This window comes from Zingiber officinale, chromosome 3A (genome assembly GCF_018446385.1).
Source record: "Zingiber officinale cultivar Zhangliang chromosome 3A, Zo_v1.1, whole genome shotgun sequence".
Classification (NCBI taxonomy): Eukaryota; Viridiplantae; Streptophyta; class Magnoliopsida; order Zingiberales; family Zingiberaceae; genus Zingiber; species Zingiber officinale.
The window spans coordinates 155,293,460-155,313,958 of record NC_055990.1 but is presented as its reverse complement, the minus strand read 5'-3'; the positions used below and the strand labels follow the sequence as shown (position 1 = coordinate 155,313,958).

The 20,499-nt window shown below is 34.6% G+C and overlaps 2 protein-coding genes across 3 annotated transcripts; both read right to left on the bottom strand.

Moving 5' to 3' along the window:
• Window positions 1–1,957: 1,957 nt before the first annotated feature.
• Window positions 1,958–13,556, bottom strand: LOC122052926 (cis-3-alkyl-4-alkyloxetan-2-one decarboxylase-like). 2 transcript variants are annotated; one of them, XM_042614674.1, is made up of 11 exons: window positions 13,088–13,556; window positions 12,399–12,474; window positions 11,367–11,449; window positions 8,852–8,945; window positions 8,704–8,780; window positions 7,812–7,939; window positions 7,171–7,242; window positions 5,676–5,746; window positions 3,759–3,834; window positions 2,570–2,713; window positions 1,958–2,184 (listed from the first exon to the last, which is right to left on the bottom strand). In XM_042614674.1, the coding sequence occupies exons 1-11, from the start codon at window positions 13,373–13,375 to the stop codon at window positions 2,145–2,147; spliced, it is 1,149 nt and encodes a 382-aa protein (XP_042470608.1). In that variant the 5' UTR covers window positions 13,376–13,556; the 3' UTR covers window positions 1,958–2,144. The 2 variants fall into 2 exon arrangements, with proteins under 2 accessions (XP_042470608.1, XP_042470609.1); XM_042614675.1 differs by lacking the exon at window positions 11,367–11,449 and having other exon boundaries at window positions 13,088–13,228.
• Window positions 13,557–15,323: 1,767 nt separating this feature from the next.
• Window positions 15,324–20,441, bottom strand: LOC122052925 (calcineurin subunit B-like). The gene is made up of 6 exons (XM_042614673.1): window positions 20,174–20,441; window positions 19,979–20,103; window positions 19,788–19,884; window positions 19,598–19,707; window positions 16,788–16,862; window positions 15,324–15,895 (listed from the first exon to the last, which is right to left on the bottom strand). Exons 1-6 carry the CDS (start codon window positions 20,241–20,243, stop codon window positions 15,845–15,847), a joined length of 528 nt encoding a protein of 175 aa, XP_042470607.1. The 5' UTR covers window positions 20,244–20,441; the 3' UTR covers window positions 15,324–15,844.
• Window positions 20,442–20,499: the final 58 nt, after the last annotated feature.

Sequence of the window (20,499 nt, the reverse complement as noted above, 5' to 3'; positions counted from 1 at the left end):
ACCCTAGGCTTAAACTGGCTTCACGATGAAGGTCGAACATACAGTATTGGTCAACCATTGCTCCGTTGGATGGTGGCCCATGCTTCACTGAAGGGAGCTGTTATAATGTTTTGTCCAACAAGTTGCCAACATGCCCACCATGCAGCAGTAGTAACTCGGAACAACATACCCATGCCAGAAACTTTGTTGGTAGGGCTAACCATGGTACTCAAAATATTTATGGCTATGTGCAACATCAAGCTATCAATCCAAGCAGTCATCAGGCAGCAGCTGTCAACAATCTCTCATGGATGAATTACCCACAACAGAATTCCAGCGTCGCAATCTTTTTGGCGGACCATTGCAGAGGTCTTGGAACAAGTAGCAACCAGTTGAACCCACTGTGACGTATCTCTTCAAACTTGTGAAGAATCTCATGTCGAGCCATGATGGCTTCACAATTCCTAGTCTTGTTTTTAGGATGGCTGGCCTGTTAGCCCACTCGCCGACACTGAATTTTATAATATTTGCAAGAAAAAATTTCATGTTTTTTTTTTAAATTTCAAGTTATTCCAAGACACTGTTGGAAAGGGCAAATATATTTCTTATACAAATAATTTTTGATTACTTGAATGATCTTAATCGTAGTCACTGTTAGACTTTCGTAGGCGTTTACTCTTGCAAGGCCGTCCAACTGATCATGCCGCTTGATTGATTTTTATTTACCTATTTTTCTTGCTACGCAGATCGTGCCTATTGTAACTTTGGAAGGTTGAGACATGAACCAATGCATGCAAAATTTGAGAATAGAAAATATCATATTCTTTTATACAACCTACGTAATCTATTTTACTCTCTATGCCGATGAAAAAATTTCATAGCATTGAATCGGTCATTCCTATGACTAGTTAGGTTTATTATTTTTTTTCTTCTATATTCCTTTTTAGTACGTGTGTTAAAATTTTCTTCATAATCATAGTATCTACAAATTTACTGTTTTTACTTTTTAGTGATTTTTCTCCAAACCAAACCAGATTAACCTTCAATTCTCGGTTTAACTGATGAAACCTGTAGATCCGGTCGAGTCGTTTCACCTTTTGCCTACTGTTCATCTTTGAATGACATAAATGTTTGTGAAGACCAACTTTCGGTTCGCATTCCATAGTAATCAGGCTCGCATTTGTTTTAGCAGGTGGACAAGACAACATCATTATAATATTTGCATAGTAAAATCACGAATATGCATCGTGAATGTTGCATGGGATTATGTGCTACGGCTGCTTTGGCATCCATCAATTAATGTGATTGTCCTTTACTATTGAGACTCCCATTTACATGGGTATAGCTAAATGGTCAGGACCTGATCAACTAGAATACATACATACATGTATATACAGGGACATTTTAGTAATATCAGATATATATATTAATTACATACATACACATATATGTATTATCATTGGAGAATAAAATTTCTAGCTGGTCAAATTCTGACCAACAAGATTTACTGCATTTACATTAGGCAGGAGCATTCCAATTGTAAAATTAAATGTTTACAAAACCATTGCAATTAAACTCACTATTCATTTTTCACTCACTTCTTTTCCTCTAGATTTTCAAAATTTACAGCGTTGACAACGAGAGCAGAGCTTTGCATCAAAACCAAATGTGACCAATACAGAAAAGTTATTACACAACCAATACAAGTACCAAATACTGCAATTAGTTGCATCTATTTCTCATTCATCCAAGAAATTAATTTTACAACAATCTATTTACAAAATACAATGTTCATGTCCCTACCCAATCTCATTATTTTCCAACAATTTACTGGTTAAATACCTCATTCCAACCACTCAGCTTTCTGGTAAAGTTGAAGTGATACAAGCACTTCTCCATTGTATCAATCGCATCGTGGAAATCAGATTTCTTAACAAGAATGATGAGGAAACTTTACATTATAATTTGAAACACAGAATCACAAAATCGAGGAATCTTTTCAGAACATTGGCAGCAAAATGATTTGCTACAACTTTAAAAGCTTAGATACAAAATATGCTCATTATCACTATAATAAAATAAGAAAATGGGGAATAATATACAAACTTAAGTATTGGATGAGGATGTTATCAGCATCAAGTCAAATCATCTTCTCTGCGGCAGCCTCACAAAAAAGCTTTTAGAGCATTGACAGTTTTCTCCGGCCTAAATTTATTCCACAATCAAATTGTTAGAAATGAAGCAAGACAAATAATTAGAAGAAAGAGACCGTAGAATCCCCCTAAACTAATAAGTATTGTATAGAAAATAGTTAAAAGGGAATCTCATTGCCACCCCTTCATGAAAGAGTTAATTAAAAGCACTAATTTATTATATTATTTGTGAGCCTTTGATATCCTAGTTAATAGACCCAACACAGCCACCGTCCATCCAGTCCATATTACTAGGAAAAAATATGAATGATTTACCCCACAGCAATACTAAGATGTGTCATTGCTATCTCAAAAGATGATGAAGCCATGGCAAATTACACTATCAAGTACTGGTCTGCAATTACTTCAATAACACAAAATGCATCATGTTAAAGTACCAGTCCTCCTGTGGCATATGACCAGCTCCTTCTATTTTCATTATCTCTACAGCATCAGGATTTCCCTTTTGAAATTCTTCTGCTTCTGAAAATTTGAGATGCTTGTCTGCCACTCCCCATGCAACCAAAACAGGTTTGTCCCAACTGCCGTTATTTAATTCAGGAATCATTTTTAAATAGGTATAGAAAATAAAGAAACCTTGAATTGCTACTTTGAGTTTACTGTGCTAAATTTGAAAAAATTGTTGCTTTTGGACCAGAAACTATCCATTATTATTGAAATTGACCCTAAAGAAGCCTTAAAAAAAATCTTTCACAAAATACTAAAATGATAAGAGATGTTGCACGATCATGTTTCTGCATAAAAGATGAGCATGTAGCTGGATTATTGGAGTAGTCTAATTGAAGTGTGATGGAGTGATATGAGGGTTGAGCTCATCATGAAATTGCCAATGGTGCATACATACATCCGTGATATGAACGTAGAGGCTACTTCCCAGCCCTGAATTATTTCCAACAGCTGTGGCTTTCCTATCCTGACAATCATATGCCAACCAATCAAGTATTATGGCGATCAGACCTAGAGTCTACTGATCAAGACTTATTTGGTATTTTGTGAACCAAATTGGTCTTCTCATCCAATCTTAGTTAACAATGAAACATGCTATGTGTCATTTGTGTTTGATATGACACTATTTCGACCTGTAAGTATGCTCTAGACTTCTTACCTTACAAAGGAGGGGTAAATAACCTTGTGTGGCAATGCATGCAATGTACATTGTCAGCGATGACATATTTAGATCTCTCTCTGTGCCACCATATACATATTTAATTTTCTTAAACCACAAATCGACCACTTGTCCAAGAATGAGAGACATTGCAGTTGGTGAAGATTGACAAATTCGACAACTATTTTGACTGCTAGAAGATGTAAATCCAAAACTAATTGCATCATAAGAAACTATAATACGCCCTTCTAAACAAATAAACTAAGGAAACTGAAATAAGTAATTAAATAATCAAAATATTAGCATATCTTAAATCAGTGGCCTAGAAGTTTAGAGACATTTCAATGATTATTGTCATAAGAAGACTAAACCATGGTTTTGCAAAATGAGATAGATTTGGAACTCCTTAGCCAGATAGAACAATTGCTCAAAAGCTTGAGAAAAGAATTAATAAAGTTCACCTATTGAATGAAAATCCAGTAACTATCCGACTTAATACATCTGCAAAGTTTGCTTTCCTTGCTGCTTCTAACAATGCTAAGGAGAAAAAGAAAACAAATTTGGTCAAAAGCATTTAAATAATCCAAAAAAGAATTGTCTGGCAATTTACAGATAGGAGTTCTTTTTTTTTAATTGAAAGAACACCTAATTTTGGCAAAACACAGTCTGAGCCTTCAGAATGACTACTTTCAAAACAGAAAACTAATAAAAAGAATTGTTTAGGGTGATATTGAATCATGAAATATCCTATGATAAAAGGCAAACATGGGGCCTGCTGTGGATATCCAAATTTGGATTGATCTTCTTCCAGTAAATCACCTTTATATTATATATTGAACCTAAAATCTCCCTTTGATAGGAGAAACTTTGAGTTTAACAATGTCACCAAACAACTATAGATGTTGATAGTTGCTGTCATTATTTTGATAAAGGGATAATCTGTATAATTGATATCCCTATCAGTACAAATGTAGGTTGGGTCTCTCATGATAGCTATGCTTTCTTTATTCATGATTGCACTCTTTACCCGTTTTTGAGTCTATCCACAGAGCACACAAAGTTAACTTGCACTAATATTTTGTATATGCAAATTTCATTTAGCATATAATCTTCTACATTTTTTGGTAGGATAAAAGCAATATTTGAATATGTGAATAAAAACTCGGATGCTTAAAACTTCACTGAAAAATTAAACATTCAGCAGAGAACAGCAAGATGCTACACCTTCCCCATGGATAATTAGCAATTTTCTTTAGAGTATTTACTTATTGATAACATAGACAAACTCATTCACCTCTTATCTCTGTATTTTTTATTCATCCCCTCGTACTCATATCTGACACCAAATATCAGCACAGACGCTACTAAGTCCACACTCAACAATCTCAGTAATCTATAAATTTTATGATAAAACTGTGTTGAGCACTTAGATCTACTCCTATATTGGACTCTTGTAGCTAAATCCAAGTAACATTTATCACACGTGCTTAAATGAGATACAATAGAACAGACTAAAAATAAGACCTTCATCAGGTGATGGCACAACAAATACTAGAGCCGTAAGTGGACCAAATTTCCCAAGTGTTTGTTTTAATCAGTGTGGTCCAGTTTTTTAAATCACGTTCCTGTCTCCTTCCACAAGATCTATTAGCTTCCAATATTAAATCATCAAACCTAGTCTCAAGAGTTAAGAAAAATACAACTACATACATCTGTTCTTGTTTAATATAACAGAATAATATCTTTATTTTATATTTTCAATTTGCACTATAGCGATCATCAAAAGATTAATAAACCAAGGAAACAATTGCCTTGATCAGCAAATGTGGCTATTGGTACCAATATTGAAACTCCACAAATAGAAAGGAATCACAATGATATGGGTTCCAATCTGCCACACCAAATAAAATTAAATAATTCTCAATTGAGTATGGTAGTGCAATATCATGCTGGGTTAAACCAATAGCAATGATCAGTAAGTATAAGCTATGTTATACAAGAAACTTACTGTTAAAACTATTGTATGCCATTATGGATATCAGACAGATTATCAGCCATAGTTACAACTTTACAATTATAGAATAAATTTTATTAATATCAGACTATGAACCTTCATTAACCTCGTCAGTGGCAGTGTTTCAGCAGATGAATTATAAATGGAAGTTACTATTTTTGTTTGAAAGAATTCAACTAGACAGTTAACAATCTCATAGTGTATCAATTTATGATTTTTTTTTTATAGAAAATTTAGGTACGAATTCTAGTATTATGCTCGGAACTTTGCTGTTCAAGATCTTTCACACTTTATATTCAACTGCTCACTGTTAGCAAAAAACAATAATAGTTAAGGGACATGTGAGTAAATCATGGATACAAACCAAATCCAGGTCCACCACTTGAAAGATACGGCAATCGATACACATCAGCCTTTTCTGACTTCAAGACATATCTGTTAAATTGTCACACAGCAATTCCTCATATATGATGACACAAAGATGATGGTTTAGCACAAGGTACAGACTGTCAATATACAAGAAACTGATACTTGCCAAAGTCAAGTAGAGTACCAAGGGTTGAAGAAATTGTTACAGACTGTTTGAAAGAAGTGTTAAATAAAATAAAAACTTGGTGCAATGCATAATGTACTCTTATGCCTAAATCTTAGGTAAAATTAATTATGTCTAGAGGATATAACTACACGTGTGATATCCCTATTTATGATGTTGAAAAGATACCAATTCTTGCTCGCTGTCAAAACACCATAGGTACCTGCTTCCCACCACTTCACACTCCCATGTCAAATTAGAACTTGCACAAGTCCCTCTACCAGCCTACCTCTGAATGAACTTGATCTCCTTCTAGAATTGTGAGTTCCTCTCCTTGCTACAAACACAATCTCTCTGTTCTAAACTTACATCGCCACACAAAGCTTCCCCTCCACTTCCATTATTCCCCACTTTTCTTTTGTAATTCTCACAACAAACTTTATCCTTTATAATCAACATATTTGTTGCCTCCATAACCTCCATTCCTCCTCCCTCAAGTGACTTGGAAAAGAATAACTAGAGGTATCAATGTGCTTGGGCATGACCCATGCCTGCCTTAGACAAATAAGAGCCAAGTCATGCTTGTGTCAGCACAAACTGACAAAGACTTGGCCAAAGAAATTAACATTAAACTGACCAAGTCATGCTTATTTTTAAATATTCAAATTATTTTAAAATTACAAATAAATTAAAAAACATTAAAATTGATATTTTTTAAATAAAAGTAAAATCTTGTGATTAACAATGTTTTATTTTAAAAAGGACAAAAGAATATGCGGGTTGGACTACGCCCATGAGCCATGCTGGGCCACATCCCTACTTGTCTGAGCACAGTCTGCCCCATGGGTTGCTTCCCCATTAATAACTTTGCATAATCAACTCAGTCAGGCATTTGTGTCCAAAGTAAGAGTTTATAAGACTTTCACCCAACCTAAGTTCCAATGTAAAGTAAATTAATAGGTACTATTGGGCATCCTTCTCCACTAATACTCCTGATTATAAGTTTCCCTCTGGCCTAATTCACCAAACATCAGAAATTTTGGATATATAGAAAGAGAAGGTGCATTAGCAAACTTTTGCACAGTTCAATGCTGGAGACTTTGCCTTTATGGTAGACGAATTTTGTTTTCAACAATAAAAGAAAAAATGACCTATCACTAGCAATATAAGTTTATTGGAATAGTGGAATGATATGGTATCCATATATCCAAACCCAAATAGTTGAATGACATGATATCCTTTATCCTTCAGTATGTAAAATTTGTTAATGCTTCAAAATCAATGTTGAATAACTTGAATTCAAATAAATGCAAAACAACACACATACGGGCTACCAGCTTCAATGAATCGCTCAGCTATAATTGCATTCTGACATGTAAATTCACCATAAAGAGGGATCCTAAAACAATAAATATATAGATAGCGTTAGCCGAAGAAGAGTAGATAGTTAAGATGTTAACAAGTGAAAGTGGATTATGCAAAAAAAATATATATATATTAATTGATCCAAGAAAAAATTGTCTATTACAGTCCCTCCAATGTCACAAGTAGAATCGTAGAAACATATATGAATTAACACAAATACATAAGGAAAAGATGATAGACATGAACAAGGCCACCATCTTGTCTCTTTTTATCAAAGTATAATATGTTTTAGACTTCCTTTTTTGCATTGTTGTTTGCAAAATGATTCCTCTGTCTGCAATTCTGGGTTCAATTTAGAAAATGTTCTACATAGTTCAAATCGCCATCGCTTTCTTGAAGACGGTATGCTTTCATTACTATGAGATAAAAGAGAACCATCTTGACTAAATGGCCTAAAGGTAACAGAACCCAGAGAGTATCATAATGAAAATTGGCCTATCTAAAGGTAAAAAATGGAACAAAGAGCTCTAAAATTCATGAAAAGGATGCAACAACATAACCAAAAGAGAAAAATACATTAAAAAACATCAATTTAAGTCTAACCTTAATTTCTGAAACAATCCAGGTAAAGGAGATGAATTGGCCAATGGACTATTAAGAATCACAAGCTTGGAAATCTTGCTCGAGTTATTCAAAGCCCAAGTCAATCCATATGAACCAACAAGGAATCCCTATGAGCATATAAAAAGATAATGTTTATTAGTGACAAAATATTAGTGATACATGCAACAGCACATAAGAGAAGTCTAGCATTACAAAGTTACTGATATGTGAACCAGATTAAGTTAGATATATTAGTGTCCAAAACAGCATGAAGAAATGCATATTGTGTAAAAATCTAAAAGAATGAACAAAGGTCAAATTTTATCAATATTGCAAGAAAAAAAAAATGTTGACTTTCCTTGGATATATAAACATAAAAATTAGTTAATATGTCTTTATATAACATTTTTTTTGAGTCAGGATGAAAACTTTTGATATTATTTCTTGGTTTCACATTAACCTAGCCATTTCACATTAAAAGAATGAGCATACTACTGTTAGAATAATTAGAATAATGCTATTTTCATGTATATGGCTAGCATGTTATTGTGTTTCAATCAAAACTATTTATTGCTCCACTTCAACCAAGATAGAATGGACTTAAGGGAGTGAATCTCAGTTTTGTATATCAACAATTTTCCATGTTTACAATTTGAAGCCTAGTTTGCATTCTGAAACACAGTAAAAAAATTTAGGTTACCAGCATATGAATATTAAAGAGCCAAGTTAAAAAAGATGTATGCTGCAATCATTTACTTGCTGATGCAAATTTCAATAATTATTATTACTTGATTATTCATAAGAATAAACTTAAAACTTAAGCAGCCCATCATTAAGAAGAATAGTAGGCAGTTAAGTGCAGGAGAAATAATCTGTAGTTTCCTATTCGAACCTGAACAACCAAGAAGAAAGGTGAGCGTATATTGAGTGTGCCAAGAAGCTCATCAAGTACCTTGTGGAATTCATTTTCTGCATTACAGAAACTATACTAAACACAACACTTATATTTAAGCATGTATGAAAAATTAAGCACCAGAAACCTGTATATGAAAATCCATAGCCTGGTTGAGGTTTATCACTGAAACCAAATCCTATCCAATCAGGGGCAAAGCAATGGTAACCAGCATCAGCCATCTGATGAAAAGCAATAGGCAATCAGTAGAATGGAGCCCAGCAGCAAATATAAATTCATACATATTTACAGAAGATATTTCTCATTCTCTTCTTTCTTCTTTTCTATCATTTTTCTTTTGATAATTCATTTAACCGATGCTATGTAAACATGCATGCTCAGATGTGCACAAATTTTCAAAAAGGTATATAAGCTCAAGTGCATGGTTATGCAATGTAAATCCACATGCCAAACTTGCACATGCTATGGGCATGGTTGTGCCCATAGACTGATAGAGAGAAACCTATATTCTGAAACATGAACAACAGTGGAGACACAAGTATTCAAATCAATGGACAAGTAAAAGAAGAATATGGCAGTTTGTGAATTAGGGCATTGGATAGCTATTTTTAATTCCACTGCACTTTATACTTCTATTGGTCACAACTCACAACTGCTGCTATTCAAAAGGTAAGCTATCTCCACTATGCATCTAATCATTCATTTTGTTTCTTTCAAATACTTGACTCCCACCTTCATGAGCTTGCTATCTCTAATGAAGGAAAGTGATTCTAATGGATAAAGAGCTAGGATATGATGAGGATCCCAGTAACCTTCTAGGACTATACAAGTTGTAATGAACTAAAATGACATGCAAAATGGTGCAAGTATGACTGGAAAATGTCTTGAATGAATTAAATAACCCAACAATGAGGTGCCTTCTTGAAAAATTGGTTAAGTTGTTCAGAAGAAGTTCAAAAATAAATGTGCATAGAAGAAGTTTCCAAATGGATAACCACATGGGAATCTCCCCACTTGAAGCCAATTTCCACCATTGGACGCCAATAGATTGTATGAAATGTCAATTCAAGCAGACAATATTTCACTGTAATCAATTTTGATATCGAAGCAGAACCTCTGATAAACCACTCTGGTTTCCTTTTTCTCAAAAGGAATAACATACAACAATAAGTCTCAAATCCAGTTTGAAAAGATGTACGAGGTTCATCTTCCTTACTCATCTTAATCTAGTTGTATCTTGACAACACATCAAGATAGTCATGTTGCCCACTAATTGATCCATCCCAAAGAGTAATTACAACCTTTCATGTACACTTAATTTACAATTGTAAACTCATCGTACATCCTCCATCTTCCATTCAACTTCTACACTATTACTCATTATCTAACTAAGTTGAGAGCTATCTCCCATACTCTACATCAGCAACTTTCCACCAAGGATGACAATTCATGTCATGTTGTACTAATCATGTTAAAAATTAGTGCCATTTGAGTCAATATACAATTATACAAAATAATATAAAACTAATTATATGGATTTAAAAAATAATTTTATATGTTCAAGATTAATTAAGCAGTGACAACAAAAAAATTTAAGCGTTTTCAATTGACATAAGTTGTGTCCTATTATTGAGTCATGCTTAATATTGCCTACTCTACTTATCACCTTCCATTAATATACATTTTTCTATTTTTTGCTAACTCTGATGCTTTTGTTGGACTAGTATATGACTAGAATGTAGGTGCAACCTTTACTTAGTGATATGTTGACCTATTCCTAGAATGTATCCACAGGCCAAACTAACAAGTCTTAATACTCTTTTAACTCCACCAATGTTTGGTTAACCCATAATCCAAGTGTGAGCACAGTTTTACTGTCTTATCCTCCTTTCTAGACATCAATTCCACCTCCGGAGTTCCCCTTATTCCAACCTAAGAGTGAATTTTACATAAGCTCCTCCCGTGCACTTTGGACTTCCTGAATTCAACTTTGGTCTCTTTGAAAACCTATACTTTCTTAATTGTTGCTTATTTTAATAAACTAAGAATTTTGATTGACTCCTACCCACTCCCCTTGGGGTTAGGAGCATCTTGATCATATGATTTTGGATACCATGGTTCTTATTTTATTTAGAATATGTGTGTTCAAATCATATTGCATTCTCACAGCAAGTCAACCAAAAACTTTGACCCTAAAGGTCCTGATGAATGGCTCCTCCCTGGCTAGCCTTACATTAAACAAATCAGTTCCATCCCCAAGTCTGAACAGTACTGCTTGTGAATGCAAACTTAAGATAACATCAGCATCAGAATTAATGAAGGTGAGCTTTTAGCTATAATCCTTAATCAAAAGGCCAACCTCCTTGCAGATGTGAGCAGTTCTAGTTTGCTCATCTCAATCAAAAAATTTAGTAGTAACTACTATTAGAGACAATTTTCCTATTCCAGCAGTTTAATCTATGATGTATTCAAGAACAGAACCATACAGAATAATATAATTGATTAAAAAATTGTGTGGACAGGATAAACTGGTTGCCATTTTGTAAGATCATCAACACAAGTAGAATCATTATTCTTAGGAAGTTAGGCATGAGAAAAAAATATTGAAAAAATATTGCCATAAGCACCACCACCAAACAAACCTGAGACATTACTTCTCGATAGCTAAATGATTGAGTTGGAGCCCCATGGATAAATAAGATTGTTCCACGGGTGTTGGACGATCCTAGTAGCGCAATATCAGTAAGATAAATGTTACAAGGGTAAATGAATTTACTTGAAATTTGAAATGATGTGATAGTGTTTTAAAATGCAATATTAGAAATCAAATAATGTCATAGAAGCAGCAAGTGGATTAACAAAAAACATGAAGTTTCTATTGCAAGTATATAAAACAAAGGTGCCACAGACTACACTACAAACATGTAATGGCAATGTATTGCAGTCTCTTAAATTGGGGATTTCATATCTAAAATTGAGCAGTTCCATTGAAGTTGTTTAAAAATTTCATACGTACCTTGATTACTTAAGATGTAAATATGCTCTTGCAGCACGTTAGAGTTATAGGAGAAATTAGAATGGTTTTTATTCAAATTAGTAGAAGTGAGCACTTTTAAAGAAATTATCCACTTTTCAATAAACTAGGATAAGTGAAGTATATAATAGGCATACTAAAGGTGATTTCTTTTAAAAATAATTAAAGTAGGTGTATCCATTGATGACCTAAAATATAAAGGGCGCCCTTTTGACTTTTAGCCATTAAATCAATTAAAAATAAGAATAAAAAAATATAAAAAATAAGATTAGTCTCTTTATTCTTTTAATTAAAAAAAATCCCACCATACTATGACGACATTATACCACAACGTTAAAGATATGTGCAAACTATCCATGACAAATCCTGACTTAGGTGGGACTCACGGGTAAAGACCTTGTCAAGCAATAGACTCCAAGGTTGAGGGAACTGACTTTATCAACAGGCACGGGCTTATCCATAGTACCAATATCAGACTTGAGATACTGACTCAGGGTTACCCAGAGCACAGCACCAGCCTGGATTAGACCCATGTCCCAAGGTTAAAAAGAAATCTGAATGAGAAATGAGATTTTGAACTGTTTGTGAGCTCTCGACACAATAAATCAAGATATATAATCCATGAGCAAAAGCAGCATACCAGTTTCTCTAACAAACCATCGAAATTTTCCAGATTTGACATAAGATCCATATTCTTTCCCCTTGTCTTCTATTCTCTGGTTAACAAAATGCAAAATACATTATTGAATAATCTGTAAATAAAAATAACAGCTTACTCACATATGACAAAAGGGTGTATCCTATATATATATAAATATAGATATATGTGCACACAAAAGCTAATATGAGAAGGGAATAAAGACAAGCCTCAGTAGCATTAAACTATAAAACAAGTATATGTCAACGTCATGCGTCTATCATTTGTTATAAACTGAAGCAGCAACTCAGCAACAAGAAATTGCTTATGCACTAACATCAACATGTGCTGTAAAGCCCATAAACCAATGTAAACGCTATATAAAAGACTATGCAACTCTTCTATTGATTATAGCTCAATTCTGAACTTTTCACATAACACCTGTAAATAGGGCACTCATCCATGAAGAACCTTGTCTGATATATAATCTCCCTTTCTTAGCCTCGTCAGCACTAAGCAGTACTAGTATACAACCTTCGTAAATGTTATAGTTTGTGAGCTGATAAAAAACCCAACCTTACAACGATGGAAAAAGAATAACGAAAAAAAAAAACAGATCATTCGCCTCGTTGATTCACGTTTTTAGCGACAAATTCAATAGTAAGGAGGTGGGTGAGACGAGATTACAGTACATAAAGCATCTGGCCGACGTTTCCATCCTCAGCAGGAGATTCTGGCAACTGGATGGCACTACGGCTCGACGGGTTGTCTGTCACGAATCCGAAAGGATTGAAAGAGGGCTTATCCTCAGCGTCCCCAGCCGTGCCCTTGCTCTTCTCTCCAATTCCGTCACTACCGCAGACAACCTCCATTATTCTTCTCCGGGGAAGCGACAAACTCGTGTTTCCTCCGCGACGGAGTCCGAGATGAGAAAGCGAAGAGGAGCAAAGAGAGGCGGAAAAGAGAGAAGCAGAAGCCATGCCCCTTCTCTCGACTCCAGTTGAGGCCGTAACAAATCAATTTGAAAACGGAGAAATAGAGGCTCACACATCACCAGACGGATGCTTGAATCTCGATCGCTGGAAAGGATTGTGGCTCGGGAGAAGCAACGGCTGCTTTGCAAATCTGCGGCCAGAAACCAATTTCAGCACGAAGGCATGGTAAAATAGTGTTTTGGCTGGTTTCTGAAATAGGCAAAATTTTAAACAAGTGCAGTGCAATTAAAGATGGGCAAAAATAAAAAGATGACACCGTCCCCGTTAACCACTCAGTATCAGTATCAGTCTCAGTATCAAGTAGGGATGATAATGGATTAAATTAATTTATTTATTAGGATAAAAAAAATTTCGATTCTACTAGATCAAATAATATAATAACAGGACCTATATCCAATCTTATATCTGACGATTATTATGTATCAGATATTCGACGGATTATCAGATATTTGAATATCGGATTCTATATCCAATGAAATATAAAATATAAATATAAAATAATAAAATAATAAAATAATAAAATATTTTAAAATGATAATAAACATTATTCATTACACGTTGTAGCAGTTAATCGTCAGTAGCTGCTACAATATGTAGCAGTTTATCGACAGTAACTACTACAATGTGTAGCAATTTATCGACAGTAATTGCTATAAGTAGGGATGATCGCGGATCGGATTGATTCGATTATTGGGATAAAAATTTTCCGACCCTACTAGATCGGACAATGCAACATCAAGACCCTACATCCGGTCCTATATCCAGCGGATTTTTATTTTTCGATTTGAATCGAATCGATATAAACGGATTGATCGATTTGACGGATTGACTGCTCACCCTTAGTCTCAAGGGAATGGTGTCATCTGTCAAGGGGCCTTTTAGTGCCCTTATATTTGCTGGAAGGAGGTAAATTACTGGACATTTGCCGACGGGCACGGGGCGGCGATACTCATGGTATTTTTATTTGGGACGTATTTTATTTGATAATTTTCTAGATGTGAAATATCATTTGTCATTTTTTATTAACATTGAAAACGCATAGTAATATTTTACAATTTAATGAATCTTCCACAATTAGATGGTTAAGAGATTATGCGTGGTTAAACTTTTCACAACTTATTAATGGATATAAGCCTTTTGATAAGAATAGTTTATCCGTATAAACTTAATGTTTTTATTTGGACATCTTGTTTGGGCTTGTGAATTTATTTGTTTGGGAAATCCATGGTTTTAAATTTTTGAAGTGGATAATGAAAGAATTGATTGAAACCATAGTATAGGCTAATGAACATAGTTGGGGGCGTTCGTCCTAATACCACGGTCTTTTATAAGGAGAGATCAAACACTCAACATGAGAGATACTTAGCAAGATATTTTATACCATTGAGAATTAACCCTTAGATCTAATGAAACAATCATCCATATAGATATCAACTGTGCCAACATATAAGGTATGCATTTAGGATTTATTATCAATAGATAAATTTTAATCATATTAAACATAATAGATCGATAACAAACACACCGCCCCGTGAGAGCCACAAAAAGGTATAGTTCTCAAATTATCTCAAGCTCCCTATTTAAGAAGGCCGCAAAATAAACCTTATAATTTATTCCCTTTTAGAATTCATGAAACTGCCCTGATTAAGACTGAATAAATCCTATAATTTAACTCCTTTTAAGTACATGAAACTATCTTGAAAGGACTGCTCGACCAAGATTAAATAAACCTATGTAATTTATCCCTTTCTAAAATGTAAGACCGCCGGCCGTTAAGGGAACGATTTCAGCTTTACCACCACAGACAACAAATACGCCACACAAAAATTGTACCATCTCAACCGTTGTAAATTGTGGTTCTGCTCCAAAATGTCATAACAATCATTGCTCAATAATGTATTCAAAACAAATAAAAAAATTCAAACAAATCACAGTCAACACTAGAAATGCACCAAGATACTTATACATGTGGCAAAAGGCGAAATCGCTCGCCACCAAGATACTTATACATGACCATAAGAAGGAAGGGGAGTTCAGTAAGGGTTTCATCGACTCACCCTGTCATCCAGGTCGGCTTCTCAGTCAGTCAGGCTCTGTTCTGTTCCTCATTTTGTTGCTCACTAGGGAAATCTTCACAGCCAGACACCCCTTATCCCTTGAATCTCTTGCACGCATTTTCTATTTTCTTCGCCGGGAAACCGTTATTTCACTCCACCGTTCTCATTTTAATATTCCCAGACGGATTCAACAATGCTGACCATGGTGCTACAGCAAAGGGTTCGTAGTAATAACTCCGGCGGGGGAAGGACATCAAAGAGCCCCACTAGGTCAAGCCCAATAATGGGAAAAACATCTATAACATTAAATTGTATATTGAACAAAAATAAGAAATTTCTTTTATTGTAACAATTATTTGACATGTATAACGACCCAACCTACAGCCACTTCTATAACTTAATCCACGGGTACTTCAACCTCCATTTTCAAACCCGCTTTGGAGAGAATCTGGAACAAATAGAGCATGATTAGGAAATGAAAACAATAACAACCTGATTAAATTATCCACCAAAAGACAGCAAGTTGACTCTGTTTATATGTCCAGAGGCCTTATCCAAAAGCAAAACGCTAGACAAAAGTCATATCAAATGAGATTTTTGGACTAATTCTTGAACTTGGAGAACTATGAAAATATAACTAGTGATTATCTACATCAACTTTGATGAATATAACAAGTATACCGGTCCATTATTCTGTTGTCCAAAATAACTAATAATCAGCATTACATGTCCACATCAGGAAGGACTGTAGATTAGCACAGAAGGATGATTCTAAATTTGTAAATGAGCAATATGCTTGTAAACAAGTTCAATAGTTAATAAAAACTTATTTATGTTCATTCAATAGTTTACTATACAATAATGAGATATTAACATAGTCAAGACGAATGAACAAGAAATTGGTATGAGAATGCAGGATTTTTTTTTTTTATCTATTATACGATAATGAGATATTAGATACCATAGTTTCAATAAATATTAAGAGAAAATAAATTGAGATGATATGAACATATTCAGATTATATAATTAGATTAGTTGAATCCATTGAAAATGAAGGCATAAGAAAATAAATTGAGATGATATGAACATATTCAGATTATATAATTAGATTAGTTGAATTCATTGAAAATGAAGGCATAGGGGTTAGAAATATTAGAATTGTAAAGAAATAAAGAAAGAGCATCATAATCTGTAGATAATACGTACAGACAGCTAATGTCAATATGATGGCTTAATGGCAGATACAATCTTTCAGTCATCAGTTAAAGAACACAGAAACACAGATATATTTCAGTTGTCGAAAAACATAGAAGCTCATGAGTAAAGAATTAGACTAGTACCTTCATGAAGTCCTCAAAATAAAGTGTTGATTCTCTTGAGTATCCAGCCTCCTCCAAAACCTGACCTAAAACTTTCTGCAAAAAGTAAGCAAGAATACAAGGAGTTAGATAGTTCTCGAAGCATTCTCCATTTTCAAAATATGTACCTGTTTATTGTGAAATCACATATGACATATATATTGTGATACAAGGTTCAATAGTTCAGTTCCTCAACAATGGCTTAACCTCAGCTACACAATTGAAAATGAGTAATTTTGAATTAGAGGAAAGCAATAACTGCAGCTTCACATATGACAATCCAGTGTATTCAGTTTTCCATTCATACTTAATGCCACCTTCATTTTTAGCAGAATAATAAAGTTAAATGCCATACTTTGCAACAATTTTTAAAATACATAAATAGAGCAAATCTATTTTCATTGATGAAATACTCGGCTAAACGACAGGAACAAAACAAATAATGAAATCACTGTACGTCCACATTAAGACATGAATAATTAGGCAACAAATATAATGACTTTACCCTGTGAGTTTGGTTTCATTCCATGATACACTGTGATTGTATTTAAATTTTTCCTTGGTGATTTGATTCTCCAATATTATAGTTAAAATTCCATCTATCCAGGCACTCTTATGCTGTGAAAGGAAACTTATATCCTTTAACACCTCTCAATTGTGACAGATGTCATGTCCCTTAATAGATGTTGAAAAAGAAACTGAATAAAATATAACACCAAAAGAGTACAAAATGCTTTAGCAAATAATTATGCTGATACCTTTGGCTGCTGCAAGGACTACAAGGAGATGTAGCCAATTCTATTTATAATATTAGTAACATGAAGAGATTATTATGTATATTCTTAAGAAACTTAAATAAAAAGATGTACATGGTACAAACAAAAATATCAAGTTTTTACAGCATCCACTACATACAGTATCCACTATATGGAACTTATCCCAAAAGCAAACTAAGTATTCACTGATATTTCTCTAGACCCAAGATTAATCAAAATGATAATGTCTCTATCTAAATTTTCCTGTCTTCTGCCATCTCTCTTGAGACAATTTTTTGCAAATTACAATGAGCAGTTTGGCATCAAGATCAGTGAAGTTCAACTATCAAGTTGACATGCATATGTGGATTGATAGGAACGCATCAAACCGGTCAGATAATTAGAATAAGAAGGTTGATATAACAATGCAGGTCCATAGCGTGCCTTAAAAAAAAAAAAAATCTCATTGTCTTTATAAGTATTCTGTTGTCCAACTTTTGTATTAAGTTGAGGGAGACTTTTTAAGTCATTGAATAGCTAAAGCCCATAGACTGAAAACATGAACCACGAGTTCCCAAAGGCTTGCTTGACGATTTTTAAAAAAAGGAAAAAAAGACAAAAAGAAAAGGGTTAAAAGGGTGCTTCAGAAATATTTGAGGTCATAGCTTTTGAACATTCTGACCATGTTGGAATTATAATTTCGGTTGTTTGCACCCAATTTTTGGCATCACATTGCCCAAAATGGAGATCTTATCTCTTTCAAGTCTTCTCAGTCTATTACACATAAACTGTTATCACATTGCTCCCAATTTTGCTTATGTATGTTCTATTCTCCTTGTCTTTTATAAAATCTAATAAATCATAATCAGATCTCTATATCAGAAAGGTCCAAGTGATCAAATAAAGCTTTTCTCCTTTGCCACCTTATAGATCACTCATATAATTGAGGCTCCCAGATTCTATTAACTCAAGCAACAAGTGAGCTTTCTATCAATTGTACTTGATATATATTTGGATCTGACATTGATTTATATCCCTCTTAATAAAAACAAATCCCATTGGCTATTTCAAATCACCCAATATTAGTCATCATAAGAAGACAGTTTCTTTTGCCCAATCCATTTTTCAATTGCTGGGCATTCTTATATAATTTTTTTCCTTTTTCTTTGATTATAAGTTTAAAAGTTGCGTAGTGTTCCATAAGAATTATGGATCAATGCAATTGTTGTTCCTATGATTCAACTCGCCAGGGATATTAATAAGTATGATTCATGCCTTGTAGTTTTCAAAAGAAGAAATAATAGTTGTGAACTAGTATCAGAATTTAGAAATCATGAGGCTTATCTTCGATGAAAATCAAAAAGGAAAAAAAAAAACTGAGATAGTTGTCTTGCAAGGTCGTCCATGCATTGTGGATGGTGAGAAAGACAAGAATTTTTTATGTGAACAAATAAATGTATGCTTTATAGAGGATGGTGATGATGAGATGGCTAGGCTCACAAGGGAACACAGTCACACAAATACCATTTGAACTTGAGAATTGGGATTCCAATCTCATCAAGAAAAGGTGCCAGCAACTCCTTTTTAAGATGCCAATACGGGCAGTGACCTACCACATTCAAGATGGAAGCCTGCATGCATCTAGTCATAAATTTTTTATAGTTATAATAGACAAGCAAAAACACCATCAACATCCAGCACATTGTCAAAGTGATTTTAAATAACTCATTAGTAAATAATTTCAAATAATTCATTAGTAAATAATTTCAAATAATTCATTAGTAAATAATTTCAAATCTTATAGCAGTCCTGTTAAGAAACAAGCTTATAAGCTCTTATAGCTAGGGTTTCTTATGCAGAGGATTTGCAGATGACAATTAACTTATTTGCAATTTACTGAATGAATAAATAACCGCAATAGAAACTCAAACAGACACAAATTGATTAACTAACATTCCTGGAAACCCAATATGATATATTGAAAGGCAAATCAAAGCAGACAACAAGAGGGAGACTGCGATTTGAATTAGAGGTAACCTCTCTCTGTTCCTCTGACATGAATGAACCCGTCAAGTCTCGGAGCACCTCCAGCAAATCCTTGAAAGTGACTCTCCCCTTACCATCAGCATCATACACCTTAAAAATGACTGCGCAGCAACAAAATTCAACAAGAAGAAACCATTCAATGGAAAGACCCAAATACAGAATGACTGGACGAACTACTCACATTCAATTTTCTGCTGAGTAGTAGCTTGCGGGCTAAACGCGGACAAGAAGGCAACGAAGTCCTTGAAATTCAACCCATCAACCATCTTAAGCAGCCTCTGCACAAGAAAAATGAAGAGCAAAAAAGGGTAAAATTGCGAGAATAAACGGTAGAGAAATCCAAAGAGTAAGAAAACGATGAAAATGGCGGACTTGTGAGAGGGGATTGAGGGAGAACTCGGGAATGGAGAGGAACTCGTCGGAGGAGATGAAGCCCTTGGCAGTGCGATCGAGCTGGCAGAAGCGACTGTAGAGGGCGACGATCTCCTGCTGCGAAACTGAAAGCAGGAACACATCAAGAAAGAACAACCACCGTTGCTGGGTACGAACGAAAATCAGAGACAGTACAGAGATAGTTGCAGTGGTCTTGGACTTCCTCGATGTCGTATTGGGTGAGCATGGCAGATGCGTTCCCCATCGCGAAAGAATCGCCTTTCTTCGCTCCACTCTTGCTCCTTCGGTCCCAGCACGAGGTTTAGATTAAAGAATGAAATGGAATGGATCGATGGCGGTGGATCAATCAGGGGCGACGTTGTTCATGAAGTCCTCCTTCGGAGATCACGAAGGAGGGAAGTTCAACGAGGAGGGAAGTTGATTGAAGGTTCGAGACGAGGTCACGAGGGGGAGAGAACGAGAAACCAAGTTGTCTTATCAGGACAAGCGCCTGATAGACC

Bases quoted from the DNA above. Each gene is read 5' to 3' on its own strand.
- LOC122052926 (XM_042614674.1), bottom strand. From the start codon at position 13,375: ATGGCTTCTGCTTCTCTCTTTTCCGCCTCTCTTTGCTCCTCTTCGCTT. The intron at 8,781-8,851 runs GTTTCTGGTGCT...TCTGTAATGCAG, and splicing joins CTATGGATTTTCATATACAG to AAAATGAATTCCACAAGGTA. The intron at 2,714-3,758 runs GTGAACTTTATT...AAATAACGGCAG, and splicing joins ACTGGATTTTCATTCAATAG to TTGGGACAAACCTGTTTTGG.
- LOC122052925 (XM_042614673.1), bottom strand. From the start codon at position 20,243: ATGGGGAACGCATCTGCCATGCTCACCCAATACGACATCGAGGAAGTC. The intron at 19,708-19,787 runs GTGAGTAGTTCG...GTTGCTGCGCAG, and splicing joins TACTCAGCAGAAAATTGAAT to TCATTTTTAAGGTGTATGAT. The intron at 16,863-19,597 runs GTTACCTCTAAT...TACTTTTTGCAG, and splicing joins TGTCAGAGGAACAGAGAGAG to AAAGTTTTAGGTCAGGTTTT.